The 19,562-nt window shown below is 36.0% G+C and overlaps 1 protein-coding gene across 14 annotated transcripts in view; it reads left to right on the top strand.

Moving 5' to 3' along the window:
• The window catches only part of MYCBP2 (MYC binding protein 2), a 174,111-nt gene that overhangs the window by 132,103 nt on the left and 22,446 nt on the right, over window positions 1–19,562 (top strand). For 12 of the 14 annotated variants that reach the window (XM_063392266.1, XM_063392253.1, XM_063392265.1 and 9 more), the window contains 8 exons: window positions 2,305–2,466; window positions 11,916–13,559; window positions 14,443–14,612; window positions 15,006–15,250; window positions 15,926–16,093; window positions 17,767–17,924; window positions 18,337–18,536; window positions 18,816–18,965. In XM_063392266.1, the coding sequence (XP_063248336.1) occupies window positions 2,305–2,466; window positions 11,916–13,559; window positions 14,443–14,612; window positions 15,006–15,250; window positions 15,926–16,093; window positions 17,767–17,924; window positions 18,337–18,536; window positions 18,816–18,965 (2,897 nt within the window). The remainder of the gene's footprint in view (window positions 1–2,304; window positions 2,467–11,915; window positions 13,560–14,442; window positions 14,613–15,005; window positions 15,251–15,925; window positions 16,094–17,766; window positions 17,925–18,336; window positions 18,537–18,815; window positions 18,966–19,562) is intronic. The other 2 variants (XM_063392260.1, XM_063392258.1) reach the window with 1 other exon arrangement.

Raw genomic sequence — 19,562 nt, 5'->3', positions numbered from 1 at the left:
ATGTGAGGCAGTGTTACAGCTTGTCTCTCTTAAGTAAATCTAAGTAATAGTGCAGAAATGTCATCTGTTCTTTTTTCTGCAGAAACATATTAAGACAACAGTTTTTTTCTTCTGTGTCATCCAAAGATAAAATCTTAGAGATGAATATGCTGTGTTAACTGGCATCTTGATTTCTGAAGACATTGTGATTCTCTTTACTGTATCTTAAGCAGTGTCAAAGGTGTTTCTTTGGGATAATACAGCTACAAAACGTTTGGAAGCTACTCCTGGCACTGAATTCCATACTATTTTGTATAGTATGCATTATTTTCTTAACATACCCTCCAGCTGTGATGTTTAGTGTGAATGAACAACTCAGCTATATGACTTCGTTCAGTCTGTGTACTGTATTTCCTTCTGAATTGCCCAAGGGTGAAGAGTTGTTGGCAATTACATTGAAAGAATAATGGTCTTACTTGCCCAAAACCAGAAGTCTTCAGCTGTACCATTACTTTATATGCAGTCTTTCTGTATTCTCAGGTCAAAGAAGCTTTGAGTTTTGTGAAAAATAAAAAATGGAAGGCAAAGGCACAATCTTAGGGGAATTTCTGAAGGAAGCACTTCCTTTGGAAGGGCTTGTTTGTTAAAAGTACTTCTGTAGGAATGCCCTAGTTTTGATGAAAATTCAGTCACATCCAAGAGTGTTTCGAAATTACCGATCAAATGTAAACATCCCCATAATAGCTATGTGGTTTTACAGTAGGTAACAAAGTTTCCTACTGTAAAACTGCTGATTTTAGGTTTACAGTATTACCTGCAAGAAAGAAGACTTGACTCCCACAAAGAATCTGTTTGATTTGGCTGTGTCTTCTCTCTTCCAGCTTTCTATGTTATAGGCAAGTTTTTAATATTCCTCATGATTTGCCCTACCCACTTCCATATTTGATTGTTGTGGGCAGATGACTTTTAACTTCTCAGATAGTCTTCCCTTTAAAATAATTACTCATTTTAGGAATTAGGCATGTTGCATTTAAGAATAGTAGTTTGTCAGACATGTAAGTCACAGAATGGCTGGTGTTAGAGGGGACCCTAGAGATCACCTGGATCCAAATCCCCTTAGACCAGGTTATTCGATCACTTGTAGGTTTTTAAGGTAGGAATGATTGCTTCTGAAGTACAGATTACAGTAGTTTTTAAGTGTGCTACTTCCAAAACAGTGAAATAAAATTGATTCATTGATTCCTGTAGATGATTATTTAGAAGGGCATTCCAGCTATCTTCTGGTATTTTTCTCTTCTTATTCTTTAACCCAAAATATCAAGAAAATAAATTTAACTTAGGACTTCTTAGGTAATACTGGGTTTGATACACTTGCTGGTCTTTCTCTAATTCCTTAGAAAGACAATTGATAATAATCCAAAAATAATGTAAATTCTATGAGTTGTAAATTCTGTGTTAGCTGCTAAATTTTTTTACTAGGTTTTCTACTATGCTGTCAAAATTATAGGAATTTGCAGAATAAAGTGACATTGTTAGGATTTGTCTGATGATGGTTCAAATCTGAGATTCTCTCAAATTATTTGTGCCTCCTACCTCATAATTACTAAGTATACTTCAAGTTACAACATTGTGTGGCCTTCTTACTGAGGCGTCATGTATTTCTAATGCTCACATTGAGTTTTTTGAAAATTGGCTTTCAGAAATCAAAGCTCTTGTTTTTAATATGCTAGTTTGTTGAAGGCCTTTGTTAGCCTCTCAGCAAATGTAGGCAGTTCTTCAGAAAACCGGTTCCAGTTCTTGAGTGGTACTTACAGATTTTTTAAATTACCTTCAATCTGACCTCAAAAAACAGCCTGACAGAATACTTTTAAAAATATTTGCAAAAATGAGCAGATGTTTACCAAAGCGTTGGCACAGAAATACATTTGCTAAAGCCTAATTACATGTTAGCTTTCCCTTCTCATCAGTTTTTCTAATGTTTTTTCTGCATGTACTGTTGCATGTGTGTATTACTGTAAATGCTAGGGATTTCTATTTTTTTTTCTTTGGCTGCTCTTCATTTTTTAGCAAGGCAAATAGAAATCTCTATTTTGAAATGTTTAAAATAATTGCAGTAAAATATCCATGATCCTTAAAAAACAGTTATTTTATTGCCATGCATGGAGTGAGATTTTTATGTTTAGCCACAACCAGAGTTGTATGTGGCTAAATGAGATTTATGAGCTTTCTTTATTATCATCATTTAAACTTTAGTACCATTTTACTCTGCCTTTCTGGAGAATGACAGGTAACAGGTTGTAGTTTTGACTGTTTTGCCCACTACAGGTGACCAACTGAGTGCCATACTGAATTCCATTCAGTCACGGCCAAATCTCCCAGCTCCTTCCATCTTTGATCAAGCTGCAAAAGCTCCCTCTTCCCTTGTCCACAGTCCATTTGTGTTCGGACAGCCCCTTTCCTTCCAGCAGCCTCAGCCACAGCTTCAGAGTAAGTTTGTCAGCCTTACCTGCCTCATCAGTCCGTTTTCTGCAGCTTTGACATTGCTGTTCTCAGTTGCTTACCAGCTACTAATCATCCCACAGTGCACCTTTCTGGTTTTGTTTTTTTAAGTTTTTCATGATTCAGAAGCATGTGAGGTAATGCTCCCAAAGAAGTATACTTGTTCAACTTGAATTTTTATATTGACAATGTTTTGGGTTTGTATGTGTTAACTTAAGGTAATATTTCATATAGTACGAAATGTTGATAATTTTCTTAAACATCAAAAATACACTGCAGTAAGTACACAGGTATTAACTTTCCTTACTTGCTAAATTTATATTTTTGTCATCGCTCCTAACTTAAAGAATGGACAGTGGGAATAACTTGGCTGTACTCATAAGAAATGTTTTGCTAATTTTATATTGGGTGTTCACAGGTTTGGCATGGTAATGATATTTTTGCTTATTGAGGTGAATACCAGCTAACCTGATTACTGATAGGAGGACAGGAAATGGTTCTGATTAATGAAAACAAAAAGCTCAGTATTCATGATGGATAGCTAATGCTGCACTAAATTCACTCCTACATGCAGAGCAGTTACAGCACAGGTCATGGGAATACTAATTTATCCCTGCCTCCCACAAACTGCCTCTGAGATGGCTCAGCTCTTTCTTTGTAGGACCCCGTCAGTCAGTTCAGTGTCTGTGTAAATGCAGTCCTGCATCTCTCCAGCTCAGCTTATTGGAGTGACAGTGAAGTCCTTCATCTGAGAACTAGATTCGTTTCTAATTTGCTTTTAATACTAAGATTTTTAATATTAAAATTTCTAATTTGCTTTTACAAGGACTGTCAGAAATATTTTGCCTGCGATCTTCTGTAGTTTTGCTGGACTAGCACTGACGTCCTGAAAGCAGAATATTCCAAACTCTACTCAAATAAAACAGCTGATTGCCAGTGGCATCAATGCACCCTCATTGAGAATTTGTCAAATATTTATTCTTTCCCATCACTTTTAGGTTTTTTTTCCATTGTTCAGAGAGGTAAAATACTCAGTTTTGCTTCAAAAAATAACCCTAGTTGTCTGACTTCAAATTTCAGATGATTTATCCTTTAGCATTTAGACCTATATTGTCTGAAAACAAAAGCATCATTTTTTGACTGCCCAGCAAGATCTTGTTTAATGGATTTTCCAAGACATGTAGATAACCTCTATTCAGTAAGCTACGTCCATGTTGTGTGTTTTCATAAGGATTCAATTCAAATGAAAGCCTTTTTTTTTTTTGTCAGGTATGGGTAAAAACTGATGGTCTACCAAATAAAAAAGTGATAAAACTAGAATTTTTTTCAAATTTGTGTCTTATTTGGGATCTTAGCTTAGTATAAGGTATCAACCAGTTTGGTTATTTGCCCTTCCAGAAGGGCAAAAATTGTCACCCTACTGGTGCACTGACTGTGATTTGATACAAGGATTTTTTTTTTAAGCAGTTAATTATGCAGTGTCAGATTTGATGCAGATAATGTAAATTACTTGTAAAAGAGAGGAAATAATAACATTTTTGTTTTCACAAAATTTAAGAATAATATGGAAGATGATTTCCTATTCAAACTTTCTTAGACTTTTGCAAACTTGTTAATCCTGTGTTTGAAAGTTCATCCAAATTCAGCATATTGTTAGGGATGCCTGTAAAACTACACCCATAGACTTGTTCATTTAATAGTTTTGTGCAGTTATATTAGAACTGTAACAGAAACTTGTTTTAAGTATGCAATTTTAATTCATTATTTCTAAATCACTTTATAGCCTCCTGTTACCAAACATGTAATTAAAAGTTAGATCCATTAAACAACGTATCTTAAGAGTCCATAGCAAGTCAATTGAATTGTCCTAGACATACTTAGTTTTAGTTTCCAATTATATGCTCCATCCTTAAGTGCTTCCTGCAGTAAAGTTAAATTTTAAAATTAAAATGAGTCAATTATAGTCAATATACTGTTATATTAAATGGACTAATGATAGTCTAATAGTTGAAAGCCTAGATTTCCTGTCTGCAGAGGTTATATACTAAATACCAATCTTGATTGCAAGTCAGCCTAAATAGTTCAGTCTTCTATTTACATTTTCTGGTTTTCCTCAGAAATCTTTACCCCTGGAGAGAAATTTGGTTTGGAAGCATAATTCTGACGAAAGCTAGGATCCTGCTGAATGCCCTCGAATGCCCTCTAGAATTATTTCCTTAAGTTAGATCTTTATAATAGGAAGAAAAATCTTGATCTGATATAGACATACTTTGTGCTGGTGACAGATGATAGTTTTCCTTACAAGTGTTTGTAGTCAGGTGGTTTTTCAGTAGATTTTTCTGTCCTTGAGGTTTGGTTTGCAAATTCACTTAAGAAAGAAGGAAAAGACTTGCCACAATCTTTTATCTTTCAACACAGTGTCTGGTTATTTTTTTGCAGAAATACTACAGTTGGGACAGTTACCTTCTGAGGTATTATTCTTGAAGAAATAAAAAGTGTCTCTGTTATTCCTTTCACATCATAAATAAGTAAAACCAGGGCTCTGTGTTATATAAAAGAAATTTTTGCAGAAGGGATATTAGAAAAAACAAAAGGGAAACTGTTACTCAGTTTTGTGTTACTTGCTAGAGCTCTGTGAAGGGCTGCTTGTTCTGTCCTGCTTAATTCTTTTGCTAATTTTCAGACATAGTGATACAAGAGATTGTTTTCCTTTTCACAGGGACAGGCAAAATTAAGGTACTCTTGCCATTTGTTTTAATTCTTTGTCAGTCTTGTGTGCAACTAAAAGTTCAGAACAGGTAGAAGAGCTTGCAAAACCTACTTGGAGTACAAGAATATCTGTATTGACTTGGAGCCGCAGCCAGAATTTTTTTCCATTAAGATCCCAAGTTTATTTATGTTTCTTACTTGGATATTTGACCAAAACAGGCTATAATTGCTGCAGCCTGCTCATGCTTGCTTCTGAGAAGCCTGTAAGATCATCAGTAACAGAGTTGCTTGTGACTGCGAACTCCCATAGCCACAAGACTATTATTGGTTGCTTTATTACTGATTTATTCGTCAATGAACTTTATTAAAAGCATAGAAGACTCAAATTTCTGGTTCGAGTTCTGAGTGTAGGGAAGTGTGGAAGCCTAGAGGGTCATGGAAGATCTTGTTTCTTAACCTTCAGCACTATGTACTGGGTCATAAATCTCCTTAGATGTGGCAAGTGTGGGTAACAGGATCTTGGTATGCTGTCCAGCATCAGTTACCAAAATGTGATGATTGACTCTTGAGCTCTGAAGTGAAGGAGGGAAATGTGAGACTGCAGTCCACCAGTGTTAGACCTTTATGCCATGTTCCTCACAACTGAGTTGATACTGCACATGAGGAATGGATTTCTGGGCTAAAAAGTTTTGGACCCCATGACTTCTGATGTGTTAACCCTCTTCCAGTGCAGTCCTGGCAGCTTGCTTGAGGTACTGCTTTCCTGGTCAGGCAGAAGCTGCAGAGCTGAGCTGCTGTTCAATACAGTGTCCTGTCAGCTGTTTCCTTCCCCATCCATGCTGCAGAGCTGCAGTCTAACCATCCATTATCAGCTCCTGCCATTCTTGTCAGGAGTTCCTTGATACATCCCTTCAGTATCATGCAATCAGTTTCTTTTTGGTCTCCTTCCTTTCCCATCTAGTTGCTGGTGAAATGGATTTAGAACCACAGTGCTTCTCTCTGCATTTTCTAAATCTGTAGAGGGGGCACAAAAGACCAGCACACATATGGAGCACATAACACATGCATCTTGGTAGTGTTTTGTTAAAATGAAGGGAGAGAATCTTCTCAGCCAGGCATGGAGATCTCTTCTGTATGTGACCTTATCATCAGTTAAACCAACTGGTCTAATTGTTTTTTCACATGCTACATATTGCCAGGGCATCAGTCCTGAAAATTTGGGCTAAATTAAATGGACTCATAACCTAGGCTTTTCAGGTTCTATAGGGAAGGGTACATATGAAACATTCAATTGGCCAGGGCAGTACAAAATCATCCTTGGGGGGCTGGTATGGAGGAGGAGTGTGAATCGTCAGGTGTTTTTTTAGAACTAATTTCCTCATATCACATCTTCAAAAGTTGTAGTTACACATTGGAATAGCATACAATTCTTCTTTTTTATGTACCTTTCCAGCACGGGAATGCTTCTTTCAATTAATAAACCTATGTGGCTCAAGTGTTAGTGTTCCAAACCCCACCATTGATACAGAATATTACTAATGCTTTTCTCATGATACCGTATTTCAGCTTTTGCTTTAATTCATTCACTCATACCCCTGCTTTAACTGTAGTAAATAACTTTTTTCTTTTTTAATATTCAAGCTTTTTTTTTTAACTTCGCTGCATTCTTTTATTCAAGTAAAATAAAGTCTAAAAAAAGTCCTAGTCCTACTGTCAGTATGACATTTGGCATTTTCAGGAGGTGGAAAAGATATATTGATTACAGTACTTGAGGAAATCCAGCTACCAGCTATGTATTGTAGTTTGCATGTCAGTAAAAGTGAGTGAAAGCATACATTGTTATTAAGAGGCATCCGTTGCTTAGGCAGCACAGCAAAGGGAGGTCAGCGCTTCCCTTCATCATGACGCAGAAAAGCAGTGGCATTTCAGAAGAAACATGAACTTAACTCCATTTTCCCGTGACATTTTATGTGATTGTTACAGAGTTTGTTTAAAGGAGACTCACATGAACCAGTTAGTGTATGTCTTGCTTCCTAGGTTTCCTCAGAGGAAGTAGGCACAGCTGTTAAAAGACTGCATCCTGAATTGCCTCTTATGTCTCCATATTGGGTAGCTTTTCAAGCCGGAGCTATTTCCATGTTGAAGGAAAGAGCATGACTAAAGGCACACTGTCACACTGGAATGGCTCATGAGAGAGGCCTTGCCTGCTTGTAGTTCAAGTCTTTTACAGTCTTTGAGGATGTTTCAGAAAGAGGGAGTCCTGATCAAAATGGTGGTCACTGAGGCTGTCCAGTTATCATGAATATACAGAGATTGTCATACTCTTGGACCCATAGTCCCCTTGAAATGATTTAATAGTAGTAGTTCATCATTCAACTCTAGATTACAACATTATAAAGAGTAAGTATTTTCAGACACAAAGAGAATGAATGAAGTATAAATGTGCATTCATGAAAGTGGATTTAGTAAAGGTTTTCCATTAATTATTCATTGAGTGGGATGCTAGTGTATCAAATCGACGTTTTTAGGTTTGCTGCTGCTGCTGTTTTGTGCTCCTAATGTTTGCTTGCCTTTTACCTTTAAAAATTGACGGTGACAACCTATTACTCAGAAGCAATATGGTGATTATTGGATCTCTCCAAATCATTTGTAGATATCAAAAGCAGGTAATACTAGTGTTAAATCTGTGTTAATACAGTGTTGAGAAATTAAGAATTAGTTTTTTAAAGAATTACATTCTTACTACAAATATATGAACACCTTCACATTGTAGAGTTTCTAGAACCATAGCTCATTGCATAAGGTAGCAGTCTTGGTAAGTTGATGTGTACAAATTAGTAAATGTATTACCAGAACAAAAAGATTTCCTAAACAGTGTAGGAATTGAAATTATTTATTTTCAATACAACTATCTTACTCCATTTGTACAAAAGGGTGTATGTAAACCAGTGTCTTCCAACATACACATTCTCTGTACAATTATTACTTCAGTAAGAATTTTACTTCTTTTTTTTTCCAAAGGAAGGAATAGAAATTAGAATTATAATTAAAACCCGAAAAAATAGGAAAAAAAAATGATAGACTGAAACCGGAAGTCCTTAATTATTTTTCTCCAAGTTTCATTTTTGTAGAGCATACTTCAAACAGATTTGTTGTCAGTAGACTCTACTGAAATTAGCATGGATGACATCAGAATTTTTCTTCTGTCAAAATTATTTTAGGAGTTGATAAAATTTTTTTCATGTACTGTTGACACTCATCTACTGCTAGTTATGTCTCTTGTATTGAGGAACTCATCATTACATAAAGTAAAGTTTATCAAAACGTTACATTACTGAGATGCAGTTCCTTTTGAAAATGGAGAGTTTTGATGTGTCTAATATTTTTTTCATTCATTACAGTGATGAGACACCAACACAAATAATTAGATGTTCTCTAACTTCCATGAAAGAGTGTGTAAATTGATCATCTGGAAGGCAGTATTGAAGTTAAAATAATTAATTTCTGAATTTACAGATTAAATGTTAACATTTCAAACCTAGGTTCAGTTCAAAACTAGACACTTCTGATTTTTATAATAAACCATAAATCTCATTGGCTAGCCCCCATATATTACATCTTTATATCCTTGAAACTGATACTGGAACTGCAGCATTTTTAGATCAAGGAAGCAGATCTACTACGTTCTACTACAAACTGTCTGTCATTTAAAACTAATGTAGGAATCTAAACACTGAATTCAGAATACATAACAAAGAAGGTGCATATCATTTGAAATGCCTGTTTTTATCTTTGCTGCTTTTCCATTGAATCTGTGCTGCTTCTGTGCAACTGTTTTCCACTGTAGAAACTCCATCCTGCTGCCTTGCTTCTCGTGAGCGTATTTACAAAACTAGTGATGTAGCTGGGCCTGCCTCTGCTCTTTCATCTCTCTCTCACAAACTGAAGGGTGGGTATGCATGCCAACATAGCAAGGTTATTCAGATTTTTTTCCCTACAAAATGTTTTGGGTTTGTTGTTTTGTTTTCCTTCCATTCATTTTCATTTCATTCATGTAATAAAATAATGTTTTGAAAAGCGAATGTTCAAATTTGGTATTTGTTGAGAGCTCATCTGATGTAATCATTCAGTGTTGCCTTCCTGAGTTGCAGCAACTCCATGATACAAAATCTAGCTGTCTCTGCTCTGTTAAATGGAAAGTGACTGTTAGTCTAATTACACCTGTTTTCAAACAATAGGCAAAAGAAGTATATAAGAAGAAACAGGAAATAAAGTCTGGGATTTTTTTTTTTTTTTTTTTTTTTTTTTTTTTTTTTTTTTTTTTTTGCTTACAGACAAAGCAGCTTGCTATTTTATGCATTTTTTCCTTTGGAATATTTTTCTTTTTGTGCTGATACTCTTGAAATTCTGCTTAGGGTTATTTATCTCTATATATGCAAATCCAAGCTTTTTTTTAAAAAAAACCAAAATACTTTCGTTGATGGAAGCTATTGTTAGGCTACATCTTTCATAAGCAGTTTTGCTCTGGAACGTTTTGCTCATTTGTATTTGCTAATTATGCATGTACTTTAAATTTGATACTTTGCTGAATGGCTTGAAGTGTGTCTGTGTCCTCTAAAATGTCATCTTTCCACTTTTTTTTTCTCGTTTATGAGGCAATCTGTAAAAGTTTCAATCTAAAGTATTTTCTCTGGCATATTATCTGGCAGACTGGGAAAAATGTATATAAAAGTAATTCCAATTTGCATTTCAGAATTTATCTGTCACAAAATAAGTATCTCAGAATAGCTCATCAGTAGAACTGGTGAATAACTAAGCTGGAATGGTTGAAATGCTTGGACTAATATTTCTGAAACTTTTTTTTCTTTTAGCAAGAACAGTCATTTTATAAACCACAATGTACCATGTTATTTCTTGCCTTCCTATTCCACCTCCCCCCTCCAAGTGGAAAACAATTATAGAACTTGTAAAAATAAAGACAGATTAGACTCTCAAAATTGATTAGGATGATACATACTTGAGATGGTCTCATTATATTCCACTGCTTACATTTGATATATTATTCCTGAATATAGACACAATATTTCGTCCCTGCTTAGAAAAGTATGAATTTCTGCCATGTCTTGGGAAGGCAGAAGAGTATCCTAATTTTCAGGCTTGTTAAATATTCCAGTATAATTCATGACCTTCATTTTTCCTGTTGTTGTTAATTTTATTGTAAGGTATTTAAATATGGAAATAGCAAATAAATAATATTTTTTGTAAACTGAGGAAGCTTCTTGGTTGCTAAATTTTGCTCAAAATTTTTCTAAGTTTCTTTTATTTTTTATATTGTGAGAGATAATAGTAGGAAAAAATAAATCTATATATTTTCTAGCATAGGGGTAAGGGTTGGTGATTGAGAACTGCATGAGGTTGCTTCAGACCCATAATGCATGAGAAAGTAGACACTGATTTCACATCTTCTAATACTGAAGGTACTAGATAAAAAGGTGACTTTCTATCCTCTTCCCATTAGCAATCAAGGCATAAATTTGTAAATACTCTCTGATTAATTGAAACTTCATTTTTTAACAAATATTTGCTTTCCCAAAAATATGCCCAGACAAGTGCAAATAACCTTTTAATATCTAGAAAAGTAAAATATTCCTAACTACTGTGTCCTAATTCTGCAGGCCTTACTAGGGAAACACTTCTATTTTTTTTGTATTTGACTAATGAAAACTCATTCAAATCAAAAAGATTTAACTCTGCATTCAAGATTTTGCAGTGTAAGGATTTATGGAGAGACAGCTGTATTAACTGCTGCATTGCTTGCCAGTAATTCCCATATTGCTTGGATTAATTTTCAAAATACAGTTCTGTAAGAGAGACTTAGTTCACAGAGATATCAGAAGCAGATTGCCTTCATAAGCTACTTTTTTGCATATACTTGTTCTGTATGTACTTGTACTAAGCTACCTGAAGTTCTTACAGTCTTACAGCTCCGTAGATTAATATATGTACAAAGTTAATGTGCATAGGAACAAGAAATCAGTGCTTTAAAGTAGGAGGACATCATTGACTAGAGTTGACCATTTAACTTAGTGGTTGAAAAAAGTGGATTTGTTGTTTTGTAGGGGGAGGTTTAAGTGTTATGGTAGCAGAACATTGGGTAAATTGTGGACTTTAAAAAGTAGATTCCATAGATTATCAATTTGAGTAGTTTTGAGCATATTTGCAAGCCTCTTGCTTAATTTGTCTTATTAACAGTGTTTGCTTCCTACAATTCCTGGTTTTTGAGCATTAAAGAAAATAAATCTGGCAATACATTTGATTTCTATGCAAGTCTCACGTTACAGTCAACCGGTCACACATTGAAATAATAGATAAATAGTCCCTGGTTTCTGTTGCAACTGTGGTAAACTTAGTTAACTCCTGGAATTTTTACATAAGGATAGAAATTGTGCTTCTTTTACTAGTGTATTGCAGAAAGAGTGAACTGTGCCTTTTGATACCTCCACAGTAGTGTTTTCTCTGTAGAAACTTCCTAACACTTGTTTCTGGGAAAAGAAACGTATCAAAAGCATTCTAGGGGGAAAAAGATCCCTTTATGTTTCCTTTCATTTTGATGTGAACAGAAGCATGTGTTTGATCTTTTCCTTGTGTTCAGGTTTTTAGTCCTTGTTTTGTACTGTTAAAGGTGTCACTGTCTACATGTAACAGTACAATTATGAAATATTATACAGGTGACCGAATGAATTTCACGGGAGCCGCTAGACCGATTTCTCCAGCAGGAAAATCAGACATGTCGTCGAAACACAGAGCTGACTGCAGGTCACCCAAACTTGATGTGCGAATGAACAGAGCTGCTGCCGAGCAGAAGAAACCCAGGAACACCGATGGCTTATCAGCCAGCGAGTGTCTGATGCTGAAATCAGACACTGCCAAGCTGCGGTCAGACTCACACTGCAGGTCTTTGTCGCCAAATCATAACACTTTGCAGACCCTAAAAACTGATGGAAGAACGACTCCAGGTCTGAGAGCTGAATCTCCAGGGCCGGGAACGCGGTCATCTTCTCCAAAGACAAAGACGCTTACAGGCATTAGATCTGGTGCTAGCTCTCCACGATCCTCATCACCCCAAGAGAAAACTCTACCTCAGAAAGCTTCATCTCCTGTAAAAACAAAGCTTGATCCTCCTCGAGAACGCTCCAAATCAGATTCTTACACGTTAGACCCGGACACCCTTCGCAAAAAGAAAGTGCCGCTAACAGAACCCTTAAGGGGGAGGTCCACTTCACCCAAACCAAAAATTATTGCAAAAGATGGAAAATCTGCACCAGAAACTGAAAATAGAGCTCCTTCCCCTCATGTCGTACAAGAAAATCTTCACAGTGAGGTAGTTGAAGTCTGTACTTCAAGTACCTTAAAGACTGACAGCATTACAGATACCACCTGTGAAGACAACACCGAATTCAGAAGTCTGGATGATGCTTCTAATAAAGTTCATTTCAGCATTGGAAAAGCACCACTGAAGGATGAGCAAGACATGAGAGCATCTCCAAAAGTGAGCCGTAAATGTGCTGGCAGGCACACGAGACCCAAAAAGGAAAAATCCAACTTCCTTTTCAAAGGGGATGGATCAAAGCCCGTAGAGCCTGCCAAGCAAGCAATGTCACCTTCTGTTGCAGAATGTGCTCGAGCCGTATTTGCTGCATTTCTTTGGCATGAAGGAATAGTTCATGATGCCATGGCATGCTCATCCTTTTTAAAATTTAATCCAGAACTGTCCAAAGAGCATGCACCCATACGAAGCAGTCTTACTCAACAACCAGCAGAGGAAAAAGAAACCAAGTTGAAAAATAGACATTCATTGGAAATATCATCTGCTCTTAACATGTTCAACATCTCACCTCATGGACCAGATATATCTAAAATGGGTAGCATCAATAAAAACAAAGTCCTCTCAATGTTAAAAGAACCACCTCTGCATGAAAAGTGTGAGGATGGAAAAACTGAAACTACCTCCTTTGAAACATCCAGTCATCACACAATGAAATCCAAGTCTCCTCTTCCATTAACACTGCAACACTTAGTAGCTTTCTGGGAAGATATTTCTCTAGCAACTATTAAAGCAGCTTCCCAAAACATGATTTTTCCAAGTCCTGGCTCTTGTGCAGTGTTAAAGAAGAAGGAAAGTGAGAAAGATAACAAGAAAGCCAAAAAGGAGAAAAAGAAAAAAGAAAAGGTTGAGGCCAGGCCAAGGGGAAATCTTTTTGGTGAGATGGCCCAGCTTGCAGTGGGAGGACCTGAAAAAGACACCATCTGTGAGCTGTGTGGAGAATCCCATCCATACCCAGTGACTTACCACATGAGACAGGCTCATCCAGGTAAGACTCGGTATTTCCCCTGCCCATCCATAAGGTATATTTCACACAAACGTTGTGGTGTTAGTTACTGTTACAAAAATGTGTCAGGCTATCCTTTCTATTACATACACTAAATTAAAAGTTACACTTGCATATAGATTATTTGCACTTCTTTGCATATAATTTTAAGTAGTTGTAGATCTAAAGTTTCAAAGTTGTTTGAAACAAAGTCAGAATAATGCTCTGACTTTACAGTAGGTCTTCAGAAACATGCCATGTTTTACTCTATAGGATTTGAAACAGTTGAGAAAACTGAAAAAAAAAAAAAGAGATTTGTTGGTTAGTCTCTACACTGACTTTTCTATTACTGTTCTGCTATGAAGAGTAGAAAACTTCTGTCTGCTGTATCAGTACTGGGTATCAGTGATTTATTATTTTTGATGCACTTGTTGGTATGTACTTTTTTTTATCTCTGTGTGTCTAAAGTCCTGAATCTTTCTGAGAAACTCCAGTCATTAAAAGAATACCCTCCATTCCCTCTTGAGCTTTGTTAGCTAGGAGGTGAGATTTTCATGTTTGTTAAATTACAGATATTGTTGGCTGACATGTAATACTGACCTTACCATAACTTAGCTATCTGAATAGAGAGCTGTTCATGTATTGGACAAATTCTTTATAAAAACTTCAGGGCACTTGTAGTCTTTGGACACTGGTGGGACATATGGACAACAACAGACAAGAACCTTGTTTGTAACCAATTCAGACATACAGAAAATTGGGAAATTAGGCCAGGAAAAGACAAGCATCTTCCTTTCTTCCCTCTTCATCCCTCTTTCACAGCAGTGAATAACAGAGTGAGAATCCTTCTTTGGAAATAACTTGTTCTCACCTTTCCCTGATGCAGGTTGTGGCCGCTACGCAGGTGGCCAAGGTTACAACAGCATTGGGCACTTCTGTGGAGGATGGGCTGGCAATTGTGGCGATGGTGGCATCGGAGGGAGCACGTGGTATTTGGTGTGCGATCGATGCAGAGAAAAGTATCTCCGTGAAAAGCAAGCAGCAGCAAGAGAGAAGGTATCTTCAGCTCCTCTGTTTGACTTTCTATCTGCTTAATAGTGCTGTGTTTTTATGGGAATAGTACAAAAGGTGTTTTTCTTGCACTGGTCTTCAAGGACTAATTTCAAAATCTTGCATAAAATATGCAAATATGTTGATGTTAATGATGTTAATTTAACTTTATTTTTTAAACAAAACTTTTCCAAACTTTTTGCATGCAAAATTAATCCTAAGGCAAATGTCAAAACTATCAGTTGTTCATTAAATGTTTGCAAAGTTAGGAAAGTAATAGAGATGTGTTTTTTAATAGAAGGTATTTTACAGCAGGTAAAATGAAGCATCTGTATTATGAGCTAGGTTGTCAGATTTTCCTGTGGTGAATTTAATTATGCCTTATTTAAATTCATCTAGATTAAACAATCTAGGAGAAAACCAATGCAAGTTAAGACACCTCGTGCCTTGCCAACTATGGAAGCTCATCAAGTGATTAAAGCCAATGCACTGTATTTACTGTCACTGAGTAGTGCTGCTGAGCCCAGTATCCTCTGCTATAACCCTGCAAAAGCATTCCAATCTCAACTTCCCAGTCTCAAAGAAGGAATTTCTGAAGACTTTCCCATTAAGATGCCATGTCTTTATCTACAAACATTAGCAAGGTAATCAGAGGAAGTGTATGAATGTACACTCATCTGTGTAGAGTATTGGATAAAAATGTGTGTGTAAACTAAACTAAAACTTACATAGAAAAAGACATGCTTTCCGAATTCTTCGTGATGTTTTTTCTTCTGTTTTGATCTATGATCTTCTCCAGTTTCTCAGATTGTATTTTCTTCTAGAATTAGATATGCCCTAAGTAACTTTCGAATGCTGTTTAGTAACAGTTAAGTTTTTGTCCAAAGAATTCTGAATATTCTGAGGAGTTTAACTTAGTGTGTTAGTAGCAGACGTATATGCTACTTTTTTCTCTTCACAGTTAAACATAGTAAAAAGAAAACCAGAAGACTTAGCTTTCTTGGTAGTTCTAACTAATTTTCAGTGTAGTGTCTCATGTTTATGTTGGGTAGACGTTTGGACCTAAAAAACGTTCTGGAAATAACCTGATGAAAATACTAAAAGATAGAAAAGGGTGATCTCCTCTACCTGTTGGTTGAGAATGCCAGTGTATCTTCCATGAACACTTGAAAGTCACAACCAGCTTCAAAGCATTAATAGGTGAAGAGTAAGTGAGCAGCGTTAGCTCTTGAAGTGTATTGGCTAACGACTTTTGTGTATGTGTGTGTTTCAGCAATTTTTAATCTTTAATCCTAATTTAAAAATATCATCTGGTGTAGGCATCATCATGAAAATTTTGTTGGGTACCAGGATGACAACCTCTTCCAGGATGAGATGAGATACTTGCGCTCAACTTCAGTACCTGCGCCGTACATCTCTGTCACTCCTGACGCAAGCCCCAACGTCTTCGAAGAGCCAGAGAGTAACATGAAATCTATGCCCCCAAGGTACTTCCTTGTAATTCTAGGTGCTACATACAAATGTTAGAACAGTAGCATACCACCAATTACAAAAAAAAAAAAAAAGAAAACATTGCTGCAGTTATAAAGCTAAAGTATCAGATCAATCTCTGAAACGGCAGCATAAAAGCCAAAAGCATATGAAGTTATAGTTAGGAAATTTTCAGTGAATCATAGCATATCAAGTATATTTTCAACTGTTAGCAGTGGAATATGTTTGAATATGTAAATATGCAAGGAATGTACAAATCAGAACTGAAACTTTTTACTGTACTTCAAACCAATTACTTCTCTCTAGAAAGATCCTGGGTTTACAACCCAAATACAAAAACATACTTGTTCAGTTGATAAGGACCCTTAGTATACAGAGAAATTTATCCATAGCCGTTACTTCCTGCCTGCTTGTTTTTCCATAGTCCAGAATCTACAGAACTGAAGAAGTGATCTAAAGATCAATAATCCAAGGACTGTAACTGTTGCAAACTTCTTGAAAATGTAGTAGGTTTTTTGACTGTATATCTGTTCCTTACCGCAATTGATTGAGTGCAGATTAATGGCCTTTTTGAAAGGAAGTAGCTGTTGTTCTCCTTTCAGGATTTCATTCTGAAGGGAATTTTGAACAGGAGGAAATTTCATTACCTTACACTTTTCAAAGCAGATGTTGCTGCTTTATTCTGTGGGACATATAAATGTCACTGAAGAAATGACAATGCTGCCTCGGACCAAGAGTGCTAGATGGTTTCTGCCAGGCTAAGCCATTTTCTTGTCTCATTAAGTTTACTGTGATCTAATTCATGCAAGTGTAAAAATTTTTGGTTCACCAGGGAAAAAATGGCTCTTATTATTAATAATAGTCCAGAATCTACTTAGATGTTCAGTGTTTTCAGGGGTCAGTGATTCCTCATATTATAGTGAGGATGTAATGAAGAGAAAATTTGCTTTTAATCTGTTTTTATTTCAATTTGTTGTATTTCATACTGACTGCACAAATAGTTTATTGGAATACTACAATCTATAATGTAGTCTTTTCAGAAATAGAACTTTTCTAACAAAACTCCTTAAGAGTGCATCGTATTGGTATATTCCTTTATTAAAACTGTGGACACCATGGTCTCCTGAGGCCTATAGGGACAGCATAAGCTGGGAGTCCTTCTGCAGACTGTAAGAAGTCCACTGAAGGTAAGGAGTAAAACATGTCAGAGGTATAGCCGTAGCAATTCAAATTTGAATTTAAGGCTAATGATGTTAGAAACTATTACTTCACGTAAAGTTCTGAATTTCAGTTGGCTTGCATACTAAAAATTCACTTCATAGATGTTTTCACGTGCATTCTCAGGAGAAGTTTGGTCTGAAACTTCAATTTAGGCATGATCTGAATGTTTGTATCTCTCTAAAAGAAAAACCTAAATTCTTGGAACTCATCATGTCCATCATTACATTTGTTTATAAAGCACTTGCATGCTTATTCACCATGTGTAATTCTAATATGTTCTCCTTCTTTTCCAGCATTTAAATAGTTATTTGGTACATAAGACAAAGTTTCATGCAGTAGTAACATTGTGATTATGAAATGCATGTATCCTTATTAATTATTGGTGTATAATTCAGATATACTCTATATATTTGTTAATGGGTGTATTACTTCACTGATTTCTTCATAGTTTGGAAACCAGCCCAATCACGGATACAGATCTTGCAAAGCGCACAGTCTTTCAAAGATCATATTCAGTTGTTGCGTCAGAGTACGACAAACAGCACTCCATTTTGCCAGCACGTGTCAAGGCAATCCCCAGGAGACGAGTCAACAGTGGAGACGCGGGTAAGAGCACAGGCATCGGAAGCAGGGAACAACAGCTGAAGGATTTGCAGTTCTTGGAAGCTGTAAACAAATACATTTTTTATAAGTACATATAGTCACTTTTTAGTTATAAAACAAAATAATGGTAAACATTAGGTGTTTGGTAATTGACACAGAATTAGGCTAAAATTGGATTAGGGTTTACCGTAATTCTGAAATTTGTGGTGAATCTTCTGTGCCTGATTTAAAAGTGAAGGTGCTATTTTCTTTCTCAGTTGAAGCATCACTTTTCCATATTGCTTTTTTAATGCGGTTTTCTCTGAGAAAAAAAATCAATTATAGAAGTGCTTTGTTGCTTTTCATTTTTACTGTGGCTATAAAATTGAAATGCACAAGGAATCTAATGTATACGTATTTTTATGCTTTTGAATAGAAGTGGGGTCCTCCCTCCTGAGACATCCATCTCCTGAACTTTCTCGGTTAATCTCCGCCCACAGCTCTCTTTCCAAAGGAGAGAGAAATTTCCAGTGGCCAGTATTGGCATTTGTAATCCAGCATCATGATCTGGAAGGACTTGAAATAGCAATGAAACAAGCCTTACGGAAATCTGCTTGCCGAGTCTTTGCCATGGAGGTATTCATGTTCTGCTGGCTCTTGTATGATTAAAATAAGGTGGTCGTGAATTCTGTCTTGGAAATTTTTTTTAGGGTTATGCTATGTTCCCTGTAATATAGTTGTCATTTTAATAAACAATTTTAGCTACAGAGTAATAATGTCTTACTTGAAGACATTTGCATTATTATTTGTCTGTCCAAATCATCAATGCACCTCCTTACATAAATGCTTTAGGAAATGGTTTTACTCCAGGTTTGCTTAACCAATTGATAACTTTTTGTATGTAATCTGTTTTAGGCCTTCAACTGGCTTCTTTGTAATGTCATTCAGACAACTTCTCTTCATGATATTTTATGGCATTTCGTGGCTTCCCTGACTCCTGCACCTGTAGAGCCTGAAGAAGAAGAGGATGAAGAAAATAAATCAAATAAAGAAAATGCAGAACAAGTAAGTGAGGTTCTGCTGATTTTGTAGGCAATTTAGAAATACTTCCATGTGAAAAAAAATTCCTTAATTCTCCCTCTGTGAACCAAAACTTAAATTGTAGTTGAATTCATGTTGTAGACATAGATTAATTTTTCTTCTCAGTCATCGCTTTCTATGTGCTGATGAATCACAACGTCTTCTAAAGCATTATTTTTTAGTATTCATGGGAAATAAGAAAGCAAAAACCCACAAGCACATTGCTGATCCATTCAAAAAGAATAACCATTTGCTTCTTATTCCTCCTTTGCCTTGCGACAAGAGAGAAATTTTTTTTAGAGAAGCTTTGTGGTTTTGTTTACTGTGTCTTTCAGAGTTCTAAGAAAAGTCCGTAGTTAATTATAACAGTGCATAGTTAATTTACATACTGCTGTGTATGTGTAGATATATATAAATAATCAAATAAGTAATTAAATGTACCCTAAGTATACTTAATGCAGTGATTTAAGAAAAATCTATAGTTCTGAAAATGCAGCATGCATAATGGTATAGTCTAACATATCGTACTTCCAAAAGATATCTTCATTCAACCTCTTCTAGATTTAGCTCTGATTTAAAACA

The sequence above is a fragment of the Prinia subflava genome, chromosome 3 (genome assembly GCF_021018805.1).
Source record: "Prinia subflava isolate CZ2003 ecotype Zambia chromosome 3, Cam_Psub_1.2, whole genome shotgun sequence".
NCBI lineage: Eukaryota > Metazoa > Chordata > Aves > Passeriformes > Cisticolidae > Prinia > Prinia subflava.
This window is presented reverse-complemented; position numbering and strand designations above follow the sequence as displayed.